This window comes from Xiphophorus couchianus, chromosome 13 (genome assembly GCF_001444195.1).
Source record: "Xiphophorus couchianus chromosome 13, X_couchianus-1.0, whole genome shotgun sequence".
In the NCBI taxonomy this organism is placed as follows: domain Eukaryota; kingdom Metazoa; phylum Chordata; class Actinopteri; order Cyprinodontiformes; family Poeciliidae; genus Xiphophorus; species Xiphophorus couchianus.
The window spans coordinates 17871590-17887569 of NC_040240.1; the positions used below are offsets into that span (position 1 = coordinate 17871590).

General features: G+C 35.8%; 1 protein-coding gene across 1 annotated transcript; it reads right to left on the reverse strand.

Annotated features, from left to right (window-relative positions):
• Window positions 1–251: 251 nt before the first annotated feature.
• Window positions 252–14651, reverse strand: prrt1 (proline-rich transmembrane protein 1). Its single transcript, XM_028036806.1, has 4 exons — window positions 14331–14651; window positions 7208–7536; window positions 5712–5903; window positions 252–2334 (listed from the first exon to the last, which is right to left on the reverse strand). The coding sequence occupies exons 1-4, from the start codon at window positions 14347–14349 to the stop codon at window positions 2158–2160; spliced, it is 717 nt and encodes a 238-aa protein (XP_027892607.1). The 5' UTR covers window positions 14350–14651; the 3' UTR covers window positions 252–2157.
• Between the last annotated feature and the right edge of the window lie 1329 nt (window positions 14652–15980).

The window sequence follows — 15980 nt, forward strand, 5'->3', positions numbered from 1 at the left end:
CTGTTCGGAGCTACATTGTAGAAACGCACACATCTATCCTTAATACTTAGGACAAATGGAAACAAACTGAGGATGACATGCAGGGTTATGTTACCTCATATGTCTACTGCTGCACTAAGAACAGAGTCTTAGAGGGTAAATATTAGCTCTGCCACAGAAAAAAGGCTAAAACTCGTCTAAATTACTTGCAAAATAAAGAATATCAGCAGATCTAATCTGTATATTCTTCCTTTCTATGTCTCCATTTCTTGTTTTTTTTTTTTTTTGGAATAGCTTGTTTACCACTTTGGAAAATACTGCATCACAAACCCATTGAATATTTTAGGAAATGTTCCCATGAGCAGCTGGGTGCACAGCTACTTTTGCACTAAAAGCCCATTAGCCTAGATTTATATTCATCATGCACTATAAGATCTATAAATGTAAACAGCTGTGTCATTTTATCTGGTTACTACAAAGTGCAATATCATCATCATTACCATCACGAGGTACTAACGGTAAGCCAATTCAGAGCATCAGGTAGCTGCAACGACTCACTACAGACTACAGCAGACAAGGTTGATGCAAGGGTCAGGATTAAATAAATAAGAAAATAATTCACATATAAATAAATTAGAAATCATGTAATTTATAATAGTGCTATCTCATCTGGCATTTAATATGGAAATTAAAGCAAAGTTTGCTGACAGCTAACATCAGAAAGTATTCACAACTTGTACACCAAAATCCATAAATAAATAATAGACAAATGAAGAGGTGTGAATACTTTCTGGTGATACTGCATGTTGGGCCTCATATGTGTTTTGATCAGGCTGGGGCTCACAATGGGCCAATGCAACCAGTGTTGGTAAAACCAGTTATAAATCTTGGTTGGAACACAAATGAGTATCATTTTCAATTATCCAGCTCATCTGAGACCCATATGGGTCCCGATTATTACCCAGAGTTGAACTGCCTCTAACCCATTTGGAGGAAACATTACATAACCAAAGGACCCTGCATCTGAGACCCATTATTTAATCACGCGAATGGGTCCCACGCATAACGATAGTGGTATAAATGCATAGTGGCCAATCCATCTTCACAAATTAGTGCCTTGTGGAGCAGCAAACCTTTATAAGAACAAATAAAAACTATTTCATGCTCCAAAAATGACGCATTATGCACTGGGCAGGACTAAAAGTGCATTTGTCTAACTTACACTCCAAAAACACAAAATCCTACCAAGTATTTTTGGTGAGGTTTCTACTGAAAATTACAAGTAACTTTTCAGCAAGATATCGGAGCTTGTTTTAAGTCAATAATTCTTTAGTATTGATGAAAATGTGGTAGTTTCATTGGCAGGTTATGATAAAAATGTCTTCCTAAAAGTTTAATAATCTGCTAATGGAACTAGTCATTTTTTAAATCAAAGTTAAGGAATTGTTTAGAATTTTATATACTAAAAACTCACCTGTTTGGAGTTGCTTTTTAACCAAAATTAAAGAAACGCTAACCAACATTTTGATTTGTAAGGACTTGGCTAAACGTAATGTTGAAATTGTTGCTCTATGACTTCATATTTCTGTGCTTTACATCAGAAAGTGCTTTATGATGTAAAGCACTTTGAGCTGCCTTGTTGCTGAAATGTGCTATACAAACAAGCTTGATTGATGAAAACAAGCCCATACATCTTATTGAAAAGTTACTTGTAAGTTAGTTACCTCTTATTTCAAGTGTACTAAGATATTTACAGTAGAAACTAGACCAAACATACTTGGATTTAGTGTTTTGCAGTATAATAAATGGACGTTGTGAGTCGGTTGTTGAAATATTAAACACACAGTGACTTACAGTTTGTTACCTAACTGCATCAATTAGCAGCAGACAAATGGATCGCGAACACAAGAAGGTTTGTCTCCATCCTGCAGCTCATACTTTTAATATGAAAGCAAATATGAAGTGGTCATTCTGGACCTATTTAACAACCGCTTGCTATTTTTGGTCATTGGTGGGTGTTTGATAGAAGCAGGTTAGGTCTTTAAACTGTGTGGGTAGCTGTACAGAAAGGGCCGACAAGCAGAAGCAGTGCATTTTCCTTCCCCCCCTCCTCACCAAGCGATTGACAGTAGTTAGATAGATAATATTTAGACGCTCTGGTTGGGAAAGCGGGACCAGTTAGGGGTCCCAGTCGTCGTCGTGATGCTGCGAGGCTATGATGACGACCACGGTGAGGATGGTGCAGAGCACCAGCGAGGCGATGCCCACGGCCAGGCTGATGAAGGAGAAGTTGCGGGCCTCACGGGACGCTATTTCCGCAGTCACCATGTCCCCTCGGGCTATCGCCATGCGCACCTGAGCAGTGGACAGAGAAAGAGAGGCGAAATGAGCGAAACACGTTGCGTAACGAGACGGTGCATGAGTGGGAGCAAGACAGCACCATGTATAGATCGATTTCACTGCAGCACAGGCTGCATGTGCAGGAAGAGGCCGCTGCATGCAACACAAACACAAAACACACCAGCGACAGACCCGGCTCCACAGAAATGTTGCTGCAGGGCAATCACTTATTTAGGGAGGGGGCACAGTAAATAGGTATTTAATTTAATATAGTTACATAAACAAACATATAACTTTCAAATACAATACCCATTTTGCTTATTAATACAAAAAACAAATTAAAAATGCTGAGTGATTATGCTAAGACTTTCATAAACATTGGCTCATATGTTGCAGGAATCTAAGAATCTAATGCTTCCAATCACTGAGTTTATTTCTTTAAATGCAAAATCAATCTACTCATGTAAGAGTATCAATAGTTCATAATATTACTATTATTAAAAGTGCAGTGCAGTAAAACTACTCCTATACAGTCCCGGCTCCACAGGAATTTTGCTGGGGGGCAATGGCTTATTTTGGTGGGGGAGGTACAGTAAAACTGGCATTTAATTTAATATAAATAGATAAACATATAACTTTCAAATAAAACATCAATTTTGCTTATTAATACAAAAGCTAATGATCTAAACAGTGACTTTTACAAAAAGTTGAGTAATTATGCTCAGATTTTTATAAATATTAGCTCAAATGTTGCAAAAATCTAATGTTTCCAATCTCTGAAGTCTATTTCTACCTAAACTTCAAAATCTGCATCTGGCTATTTTTGTTTATTTTAGCTGTAAAAAATACAGAAAATGTTCTAGGAGGGAACGATTTAATTTTTCCAGAAATCATGGAACTTTCAATGTGTATCAGTTATTCACAATTCACTCTATGGTGAAATAGCGTAATAATAGTTTTAAATGAAGAAAAACTGAATATGATTTTATAATTTTAATGAAAACAAAATATTGCAGATGTACATGAACAAAGCACTTTGTATTTTAAATGCAAAACTATTAGTAGTAGTGTTAGTAGAAGGAATAATGTCACTATTACTAAAAGTAAAAAGTACAGTGCAGTAAAACTTTTTTCTCCCCAAAAATTACTCAACTACCCACCTCTGAAGATAGATAGCAAAAATTAGTAGCCTGTTATTGCTAACTAGCTTAATATATATTGTCATGGATTAACTAGCTAACAGCTTATTGCTCTACTTACTCGGTTTGTTTAGAGAAAACTGTGCAAAGGTTATTTGCCTTTTACTGGTTTTCTGTCATGATTTTAATTTCTAACACACAGGAGTTTAGATCTGCAAAATGTCTCGGTTGCTAACGGAGCTAGCATCTTAACCACTCGTGTTGTGTTTAAAGGCGGCTCGGAAAAGCACGTTACGACATGTTAACAACGGAGTAAGCAGTTGTAAAAATGCGGGGAACAGGTACTGGAAGTGCGGGAGCCCTTTCTGTTTCAAATCGAGATAAAAAGAAGGTTGGAAAAAGATAAATAAATTAAATAAACAGCTTCGAGGTCAGGGCGGGCACGGCTGACTGTGTGCCCTCCCACGCCGCCGGGGCTGGGCAGCAGCCACACATACTGTACCGCTCGGACCGGCGCCTCCACGGCCTGTCAGCTCCGCTCAGCTCACAGCCAGCTGAGTGGGCCCGGAGGACAAAATCCATTCTGTCCCGTTGCACTGACAGTGGTGCGGTTACGTAACGTGGCATGTTGAGTGCATGTTGGTCAGCCCGGTTTACCGTCACACAGATGGAACAACAGGACTCATTAAGTGTGAGGAGAGCCACCAAAAGGAGCTTTGATCACCGCGTCCTCCGTGGAAAAACTCTGGTACACAGCTCTAATTGCAACAGCTTCCGACCTTATGCTGCTCCAAACACTTTATGTATTTTGTTTTGCAGCGTTCCCCAACGTTTGGATGGTTTCATAGCAGAGGTGTCAAACTCAGTTTTGTTTTGGGCCAAATTAAGATCATAAATGCTCGTAAAGGGCCGGTTGTGCCAGAATGTATTGATAAAAACTCGTTAAAAATATTAATAAATTCTTAAAATGAGATAACGTTGAACGTCTTTCCAGTCTAACCGGAATTTCGCGATTGTTTTTGTGATTTTTTTTGCAATAAAAATCACTTTGGAGCAGTGTTTATGGTACTAATTTGGAAATATTTGTGATATTTGAGCTTATTTATGACTTTTCATTACTCAGCGTACAGATCTATAATCTGACATCAGTTAAGGTTGAGGCAGCTGTTTAGTACAAGTAAGAAAGTTTTTAATAATTTTGATAAAAACCTGAAATAAACTGTGTAGCACAAAAAATTGGGTGTATTTATTGATTTTGCGTGAATTTCCACGATGATTCTCAAGAAACTGAAGGGACTGATTGATATAATTTGGTACTAAACAGATAAAAACTGCATTTGTTTGATTGATTACATTATATTTAAACAGACCTAATGTTTAGTCTAGGTTGTAGAGGGCCACATAAAAATCTACGGCGGGCCGGATTTGGCCCACGGGCCTCGAGTTTGTCTTTTCCAGCAGACATTGATAAGATATGAGACATGATAAGATGTGCAGAAATCACACAGAACGCATGATTTCTGCGACTTTTGCGACTCAAAAAAACTATGCATAAATAGTAAGTAGTCCTGTCACAATAACAAATTTTGCTGGACGATAAATTGCCCCAGAAGTTATTGCGATAAACGATAATATTGTTGTTTTGAGACCATTTTCAAGTAATATAATGCAATAATAAAGCAAGAACAAATTCTCAAAGATTGATAAACTTTAAAATCTAATCAAAATTTGACACTGGGACTGGAAGACATTTTAAATGTCCAAAATAAATAAACAAAAACAACAAATAAAATTAACTATGAACAACTGTTCCTCAAAAAAGAGCTAGTTGAGACCGAAGCACCAGACTGAAGACTTTTATCATCCTGTTTTTGATGGAAAAAGAGAGAAAAATGGCAATAATTGAGCTTATTATAATTTAGCAAACAATTAATTGATGTGCATATTGCGTCAGGGCGACTCATGAAAAAAATGTAACTCATGTGATTAACGTATTTAAGCCAAATCACATTTTTCTTTTAGAAATCTGAAACATTTTAAGGCCTACATTTTAAATACATGAATTGAAACATTTTAAAGTCTCCACAGACACATTGTGAAGTCAAAGGCCAGACAATATTCTCCAAGCCTTACTTTGTGCCTCAAGTTGCTTCCTCAAAGTCAAAGATGTGTATAGAAAATGTCTTTATCCGCTAAAGTACTAGCAGTTCTTATTACTCCCACAAAAAGGTATAATAATAAAATGAGTTTTACCTTCACCGCCTTGATGATGGCGATGATGCCTGTAGGCCAGAAGCAGCACACGGTGGTTAGCACGGCGATGGGCAGGTAGTCGTGGGGCGGCCGGCGGTCCATCAGGGTGATGCTGGGGGGCATCGGCATGGGGTGGATCTGGCCTGGGGGGATCCCCGGGTGGCTTCCTGCTGCTGGCATGTAGGGCTGACCCTGAGTGGACCGGAACATGGAGCGGTTAAGATGATTAAAACTGAACGTTAAAGCAGCGATGGCACGCCTTACCCATTGGAGAATTCAAGCACTTTTCAAGGGTTTTCAAGGTAACTTTCCAAACTTTTCAAATTCAATTCAAAATCCTAATTCAAAAATACTTTATTGATCCCAAAAGGAAAACTAAATGTTGTTGTAACTCATAATAATTAAAATTCTTGAATTTTAATTAATGAGTAGATAGTTATAGAGCAGGAAAGGTCTCCTGTAGCAGTCTGTAGTACAGTGAGTTTTGAAGGAACCTCTGACTGAAGACATTCTTTGGTACGACAGAATTTTAGTGCCATATTAAGAAAAAAATATAAAATAAAAAACAAAATCCTGAGAATAAAGTTGTAATATTGCGAGAATAAAGTCTTAATATTAACACTTTATTCTCTTAATACTACAATTTTCTTCTCATATTATTCCAACTTTATTTTGTACCAGTTAATCTCGTAATTTTATGATTACATTCTTGTAGTTTAAATATTTGTATTATTTTTTTTAGCAAGGCCCTAATACTCTGTTGTACTTTGGAGAGAAAAACAATACAAATGAACTAAAAAAGGCAGTTTGCTAATTACGTAATATAATTTATAAATGTTATTAATGATATACTATGATAGAATTCTATAGCAAGGGCAAAGTGAACTAAAATATAACAAAATTTTATGTTCCTTCTTTCTTTCTTGTCAGTTTGTGAATTGTTCTGGTTCTGTATCTAAATCTGTCCAACGCTAAAAATTCCTCTCCTGAATTTATTCTGAAATATTTCTTTTTCTAATAAAATTGATTAAAAATTAAATTAAATTAAAACTTTGGAAATCGGACGAACTTTGATATTAAACAAACATGGAGGAACCATTTTTGCTTACTTGTTTTAGTAATTGGTGAACTTTTTACCTTTAAATCTGAAACGTTTGTAATTTTGTACCAAAAATATTGGTACAAATATATTATATATATATATACAATATATGATGATGATGATGACAAAAAATGATGATGACATTCCACAAACTAAATGTTGTTCAAAATAAAACTTGTAAAGATTTTCAAATAAGATTCACCCAAAACGTCAAATATTTCTAGTTAGGATAAGCAAAGGTTGTTAAAAAAATCAAGCTTTTAACCTAAAAATTAATAAACGCAACATGAAACTGCCTCAATGTGGAACCGCTAATCCTGAAGTTTATAGATAAAAACAAAACAAAAGTTAGAAAAAATAAATCTGAGAGTTTCGGAGTCGCTCTGTGACTCACCGACGCCATGGGATAGACGGGAACGTAGGCGGTGCATGGCTGCAGCTGCAGCGGGTAGCCCGGGTGGATGTACCCCACAGGCGGGTGCTGCACGGCGCCTCCGGGGCCCTGGGTCTGCACCGTGTAGCCCTGCGCGGCGCCCGAAGCCCCGTAGTGGAACGTCGTCTCTTGGAGGTATCCCTCGGAGCCCGGAGGCGGCGGCGGAGCGGGATAACCGGGCTGGGCGCCCGGCACGGCGGCCATGTTGGGATGCTGCTGCATGTTAGGATCCGGGGGGCCAGAGAGGTACGGGGGCGGCTGCATGGTCTGACGGCCGGAGTCGTCGAGTCCTGGGAGCAGGAGAGCGACGGTTAACAGACACGATGTGACGTCATGCTGAACGCAGCTCCACTAAATGCGGTATGGAGCTAAATTGGTGCCACAAAGTTTGCACAAAAATGTTCGTTTTGAAACTGGAACTAAATATTTGAAACAGAAAAGTAAACTTTTAAAACTGAAAAATGATTTGAAACTGAAAAAAAGATTTGAAACTAAAAAATAATTTTGAATTTGGAAAAAACAACAACCTGAAAAGCAATTTTGACACTGTTTCTCAGATATTTCTTTTCCAGTTTCAAACTTTTTTTTCTCAAAATTATTTTTCAGTTTCAAATATTTTTGTCAGTGAATTTTTTTATCCTCTTTCAAATATTTTTTCTGTTTCAAAACAAACATTTCTGAGCAAATATTGTGGCCTAAGTAGCTGTGAAAGAAATGTTCACAAAAAAATAAAACTGAAAAGCAATTTTGACTTTCTCAGATATTTCTTTTCAATTTCAAACTTTTCTCTTTCGGTTTCAAAATAGTTTTTCACTTTTACATTTTAGTATCAAATTTCTACTTCAGTTTCAAACTTTTTTCAATTTCAAAAAATATTTTTCGATTTGAAATGATTCATTTTCTGTTTAAAATGTATTTTTCTGTTTCAAATATTTTTGTCAGTTTAATTTCTTCTCAGTTTAATATTTTTCTCTTTCATCTTTTTTAGGTTTAACAGTAAAGATTTCTGAGCAAACATTATGGCCTAAGGAAACGTTCACAACTGCTTTTCAGATTCTTTTTTACAGTTTCAAAATAGTTTTTCGGTTTTACATTTTTTAGTATCAAAAATCTTTTTTGGTTTCAAATTTATTTCAGTTTCAAAAATATTTTTCAGCTTGAAATTATTCTTTTTGTTTCAAAATTATTCGTCAGATTCAAATATTTGTATCAGTTAAATAATGCTTCAGTTTAGATTTTTAAGGCTTAATTTATATATGATTTTTTTTTTTGCCGTTTCAAATATTTTTTCAGCTTCAGAACAAACATTTCTGAGCAAACATTATGACCTAAAAACTTCCACAACTACTTTTCATATTTTTTTATATATAATTGTTTTTTTTTTTCAGTTTCAAATCTTTTTTTCCAGTGGAGGGAATCGAGCAGAATTGTGCAGGAAGGCTATATATTCTCCAACCTGCTCCATCTCTGCATTAACGATGACAGCAGTCGACATTTTCACACCTCAGAATGAAGACGATGAAACAAATACACTTTTCTTCTCTGTTTATCATCAGTCAGACATGTGGCATTTCATCATGGAGAAGCTCGTCTGCTTTCTCCCACCTGTGCGTTCCTCTCCGTGTTTGTCAGAAAATGACTGATAGAGTGTCGTGTTTTCACAGCATAAAGGGGGGCTGAGATAATACTGCCTGACAGGGACATGGAGGAAGGAAGTGAAGGGGGAAACAGGTGGATGCTGGATGTTGAACCCAGCAGCTGCACTGCAAAAACACAGAATCACAAGTATTTTTGCTCTATTTTAGTGCAAATATTTTAGTACATTCGAAATAAGACAAAACTAACTTTCAAGTAACTTTTCAGCAAGATATTGGAGCGTCATTTAAGTAAATAATTCCTTAATGTTGATTTTTTTTTTTTAAAGTACTAGATCCACTAATAATGTATTTTTTCAATATTACTTAAAACAAGTTCTTATGTCTTTCAAGTAACATTTCAGCAAAATAAAGGCTTGTTTTAAATCAATAATTCCCTAATATTGATGAAAAAGTATCAGTTCCACTGACATATTATTTCACTTATGGGAAAAATGTTTTAAGTAAGATAATCTGCCAATGGGACTAAAACCTTTACATAAATATTAAGGAATTATTGACTTAAAACAATCTTGAAAAAGTTTTGTTTGTCTTATTTCAACTGCAGTAAGATATTTGCACTAGAAACGAGACCAAAATACTTGATGAGAGTTTGTGTTTTTGCAGTGTAGGAGCTTGTTTTCAGTCATTAATTCCTGAATATTACATTTAAAACGGTACTTGTTCCATTCGCAGATTATTTCACTTATAGCAAAAAAATTTTCCCATATCATAAATGAATATAATCCGACAGGAACTAATAACTTTTCGTCAATTCTAAGGAATTATTGACTTTAAACAAGCTCTTATATTTTTGAGAAAGTTACTTGTTAGTTTGTTTTGTCTTATTTCAAGTCTAGTAAGATATTTGCAATAGAAACGAGACCAAAAATACTTTGTAAGATTTTGTGTTTTTGCAGTGACAACTCTCGCTTTATGTAAAGTTTCCTTAACAAGAAAGAAGTGGACCAGAAACACAAAGAGACACTTAAAGAAGGTTACAGACGGGACAAGCAGTTTATTTGCAAAAGCAACCAGAGGCATTTTTATTTTATTCCCATGTTTCTCAGAAGATTTAAAGGCTTACAGGAACGACGGGCAACAAGAGGCGAAACATTCCTCACATGACAACAGCGTTCGCGTGAAATAATCCACTAAACACTGCTGCTGATGTTTGTTTCCTCGCCTATCCTGAAAAACAACCTACACTGTTAAAAAATATTCTGATATCTAACAATATAAATTTCCAATGAACAATTACAAGAAAGTCAGCCTGCTTATCACCGAAGCATTAAGATATTATGCTGCATGTTTGGCAGAATTGTCTGCAGGTTTGGAAATGAGGAAACAAGACAAAACTAACTTCCAAGTAACATTTTAGTAAGAATTATCAGCTTGTTTTAAGTCAATAATAACTTAATATTAATATTAAAAAGGGTAATAGTTCCACTGGCAGATTATTTCACTTATAACAAGATATTTTTCCCACGTTAAAAGTTAAATAATCCGCCAGTGGAACAAGTACTTTTTGCAGAGTAGGAAGCTTGATTTTAGGAGGTAATATGTTGGTTGAATGATTGCTAATAATAAAATCGCAAATAGAACAATACACCATAATATGTTGATCTATTTGTGACAAACTATGCTTATAGTGAGTTTGATCAATTTGAGAGAAATGTCTGGCAGCATTAAATCTGGGTGTTGCAGCTGATTTTTTCAAACTTTCAACTTTTTAATTTGGGACTAAAATGTTTCCTATAGGCACATTTTTAGAAAATCTAAATTTTGTACAAAGTCAGTTAAACAGTGCAGAGTTAAAGCTGCTGCTTTTGTAGTTATTACTGCAAACATACCAATAGTTTAATCCAGAGGGGTGACCAAGTCACTGTGTTGCAAGTCTCAAGTAAGTCTCAAGTCTTTTTCCTCAAGTCCGAGTCAAGTCTCAAGTAAAGACAGGCAAAAGTTGAGTCAAGTCTCAAGTCAGGAACCTTTAATTTCAAGTCATTTCGAGTCGTTTTTATTTTATTTTATTTTTTTATAATTTGCAATTATACATAAAATTCAAATAATAGACCATTTGTTCGTTTTAAGATATGTATTTATCTCAAATGATAGAACATGTGTAGCTGAACACAAAGTATAAAAACATTTTTAAATTGGACCATTTTATTGCCCAGTTCTGTTAAACTTGATATTCAATAAAAAAAAGAGGAAAATGCTGACATTTCCACAGCACAATACAAAGAACCATAACAGCAGTTTTTTCCTCTTTTCTCTGACCTGTCAAAACAATATATTGTCAATATAATTTCCCAACGTAGATGTCTTCAAATACACCAACCATCCTTAGATGATACTAGACCCGGCTCATCATCATGATGGGACAGAGAGACTCTGTTCCCTGTGTTCAGGTCCAGAATCTGCTTTCTGTTCCGGAGCCCCGCTCACTATCCACCGGCTTCCTGAGCTAACACGGTGCACATTATTTGTGGAGGCATTTGAAGGACCGGATTTATGGTAAATAATCACCAATTTAACCCGGAGTACACATGCTAACACGAAGTTAGCTAAAGTCAGCTATCTTACAGCAAAAGAAAAGCGCCACCTACCGATCTTTGTGAAACTTCAAATGCCGGACAAAGTTGGACGTCGTGGCATCTCCATCCGATATTCTCGTCTTGCATGTTTTACAAGTTGCAGTTCGTTTTTTAGTCGAAAGTTCATAACCTACGTAGCCAAAAGAAATTACTCGCGGAAGCATATTCGAGCGGTTATTTCGTATTTCGTTCCCTGAGCTCTGCAGCTTTGCCGCGTTTTTTTAAACGTCCAAATTCTGTTAATTTGATTGGTTGTGCTGCAGCTACGTACACATACATACATAAGGAGAGAGGAAAACCATAGTGACGGTCTGCGCATATTGATGCGGAATGAGTGACATTAATTAATGACGCCACTTTATAAATAATGTGTTTTAAATTTTAAGACTTTGAGTAAAAAATATCAAGTCTTTTCAAGTAAACAGCTTCAAGTCGAGTCAAGTCCCAAGTCAATGGCATGAAAGTCAAAGTCAAGTCCGAGTCTTTGAGCATTTTTTCAAGTCAAGTCTCAAGTCGTGATTTTAACGACTCGAGTCTGACTCGAGTCCAAGTCATGTGACTCGAGTCCCCACCTCTGGTTTAATCTGACTGAGTTTGAGACGGAGAGAGACAAATCAAATATTTCACACTGCAAAAACACAAAATCTTACCAAGTAAGTAGGAGTTTCTAGTGCAAATGTCAGTACACCTGAAATAAGACAAAAATAACTGACAAGTAATTTTTCTGTAGCTTGTTCTAAGTCAATAATTTCTTAATATTGATTAAAATGTATCGTTCCACTGGCAAATTATTTCACTTATGAGAAAAATTTCTTAGTATAAATTAAATAATCTGCCACATTCTGGAATTAGTAGCGTGGAGTTTCTCTAGATCTTGCTGTGACATTAGTGCTTTAATCCCAGAAACATTCTTGTAAAGACAGAAGTCCGACTTTGTAACTGTCTTTATGTGTCTGTGAAGGTTCATCGCTACACCCGGGTTTGCTACCTGGCCACTTTAGTTTCTAGCTGTAATAGATTGTTTTTAAATTAATCTCTAAAAACTGCTTCAATGAAGTAAATCATGTGACCTGGGGCCAAAATGTTTCCCATATTATAAGTGAAATAATACCCTTTTTAAAATTAAGGAACTATTAACTCAAAAAAGCTCCTATCTTACTAAAAATAACTTGTAAATTCATTTTGTCTTATTTCAAGTGCCAGGATATTTATACTAGAAACTAGATAAAATGAATAAATATATAAACCTTCCTGGGATATTAGTATTTTAGTCCTAGAAATGATAGAAGACCGTCTTTGTAAATGTCTTTATGTGTCTTTGAAGGTTCAGGACATGATCACTATAGTTTCCAGCTGCAACAGAAGGCTGTTTTTTTAAACGATTAAGTGGAAAAATAACTAGTAGACCCATAAGCAGATTATTTCATTTTTCCCAAGTAATGAGTGAAACAATCTGACAGTGAAACTAACCTCTCAAAAAATCAATGCTAAGGAATGAGTGACTTAAAGCAAGCTCCGATATCTTATTAAAAAGTAACTTGTAAGTTAGTTTTGTCTTATTTCAATCACTAATAGATTAGAAACTAGACCCAAAGGTACAATAAATAAACATCTAAAGCTTGCTGGGATGTTGGGATATTAGTTTTTTAATCCTGGAAATAATAGAAGACCGACTTTGTAATTGTCTTTATGTGTTCAGGATCTGATCACTACAGTTTCTAGCTGTAATAAAAAGTAGTGTGTTTTTTTTCTTTATCTCTAAAAAGCGTTTAGTGATGTAAATCACGAAATGTAGAAATAGCCGATTAGCATCTGCAGCTAAATGTGGATCCTAAATAAACTAAACTAAACCAAACAGTCATGACTCAAAGAAAAGCATCGCATACAGAATAAAAAAAAATAAGTGCTGGTTCCACTGGAGGATTAAAGGCCTTTTTCCCAAGTAATAAGTAAAATAATCTGCAGGTGGAATTCGAACGTTTAAACATCAATGTTAAGGAATGACTGACTTAAAACAGCCCATATAGTTTATTAAAAAGTAATGTGTAAGTTAGTTTTGTCTTATTTCAAACACCAATATATTTACACTAGAAACTAGACCAAAAATAGATTAAATGAACATGCAAAACTTGCTGGAATATTAATCCTTTAAGCCTAGAAATGATGGAAGACCGACTTTGTAACTGTCTTTATGTGTCTTTGGATGTTCAGGACCTGATCACTACAGTTTCTAGCTGTTAATATAAATTAATTTCTAAAACTGTTCTGATGTAAATCGTATAATGTAGAACCAATGTAATAGATTATTTCTATATTGCTGCTGCTCGTCCTTTGTTTCCCTCCTCCTCCGTATCAGCTCCAGTTTTCAGTCCAGTTTATTCTGGATGCAAAACTCCGTCTCTGCTCTCGAGATTAGATGAAACTATGGCTGCGGACCCACAGCTATTACTGTCATTATTTATTTATTATTGATTAATTGGCGGAGGCACGAGCAAGTAAAGGCACGCGCATGCAGAGGACACCCACATCAAACAGTCTGGGGAGACGTACGTAAGCTTGTGCGTAATGATGGAAATGAGAGATTAAAACGGAGGTTTCATGTATTTTAACGCCACATTCCGGATGGTTCGTGATGAAATACGGGCGGAATCGTGTCGCCGGGGTGGACATGACCCGAAACTACCCTGACGGGGGCACTTTTAACAGTGATAATTAGAGGCCCTGCGGTGATTTTCTCCCCCTCATGCTGCACCCACACAGCGGCGCATCCTCCCGCTGAAGCAAGCAGCTCCGGATGGAGCAAAATGTGAACAAATCTGACAAAAAAAGAGAGAAAATGCGTCTCAGTCTTACCGTGTTTTTCAGACGACATGCCTCCCGGTTTTCTGTACGTCCCCTTTAGTCGGATGTTTCACTCCAGCTGCTGGTAAATATTAAAAATAATAATAATAAGAAATAAAATCCCCTCCTCCTTTCGAAGATTTTATTTCTCCAAACGCGTTAAACCCATCTTCAGGATGTCTTCATCTTAAAAACACGCTCGGTTTGAAATAAACTCGAGGAGTTTTTATTTTTAACGGGGTTTTAATCCTCGGTGTCGCTCCGCTGCTCCGCTCCGCTGCTCTGATGAGGTTTCTTCACCAACACGTCGCTGTATATTGAATTAATGAAACACAAAACTAACCTCGTCTTAAAGCGACAGCCCGAAATGTGGGCTGGAAGCGAGCCGGCCCAAAGCAGAAGCGAACTGAGCGGCAAAGAGCTTTTAACATGATAAGAGAAAATAAAAATAAAAAATACATGCTTTGGAAAAACCATAAATCCAGATCTGTACCATTAAATATAAAAAATATCTCCGAAAAAATATTAATAAAAAAATAAAATAAAAAATAACAACATTTTATAATATATTTGGCAAATTTGATCATTGTTTATCAAAAGTAATCCTTTATTATAGGCTCAAAATGTGTCTAGAGAGTAGTCAGTACCTGCATTTCCATTACAAACGTGCGCAAATGTTTGTCTATATTCCCGACAATGTAACAAAAAAATAGTCTAAGTTGCGGTGTTTCCATTAAACAAGAAATGCAATAAAAATCACACAAAATAAGTTCGTTCAAGAGATAAGTCATTAAAAACATCCTCCTACCACTTCCTGCTGTTGTCTTCTTCGTGGTTTTCTCCAGTAGCAACATCCTGTTGTTGATCATGTGACGACAAAATTATTTCCAATGTAGTTTTGTGAAATAAATTTTGATATGGCCAAAAAAAAAAAAACTCTCATTAAAGTGACAAAACTTTATCAAAAGATTTCAACATTTGTTTCTGTTAAACTAATTTATTTTCAAAATATGGATTTGCACCATTTGTATGGTTGGTGCAAATTCACCAATGAAAACACAAGTACTGATAACCACAAAAAGGAGGTAAAGCAACAAAAGGAGGCGACTACAATTGTTCATCATTCCATTGACCAGAATATAAAATTTAAATTAAAAACCCTTCTTAATTAGCTTTACAGAACACTAAATTTTTCAGCAAATCAGGGTTTTGGGTTTTAATTGGCTTCAAGCCATAAAATTTAATAGTAGCTTAAATAAACTCTATGTAGTTAACTACATAATGTAACTTGTTGCAAATGCTATGGATGTTTCAATTCATCTCGTTTTTTACCATCAACCTGCCAGGGGACTAAATATGAAAATTGGCCCTTGTGGCTAAAGCTGCCCTACTTACACGGTTGTTTTAATGTACTTATGTTGGCTAATATGTGCCATGAAATACATTGAAATAGAATAAAACAAAATAAAAATAAAAACATGGACATTACTTACTAGAGTTGTAGAATTAACAGGAAGGGGGGCCCAAAATCCAATTGTGCCTCAGGCCCTGTATAAATTTTCACCAGCCCTGCTGAAACATCCTTATTAGGATTTTTTTTTTTTTTTGATAGATATGATTAATTTCTCTTCTCAGAACCTCAGTTTTTTCCCTAAATAATCT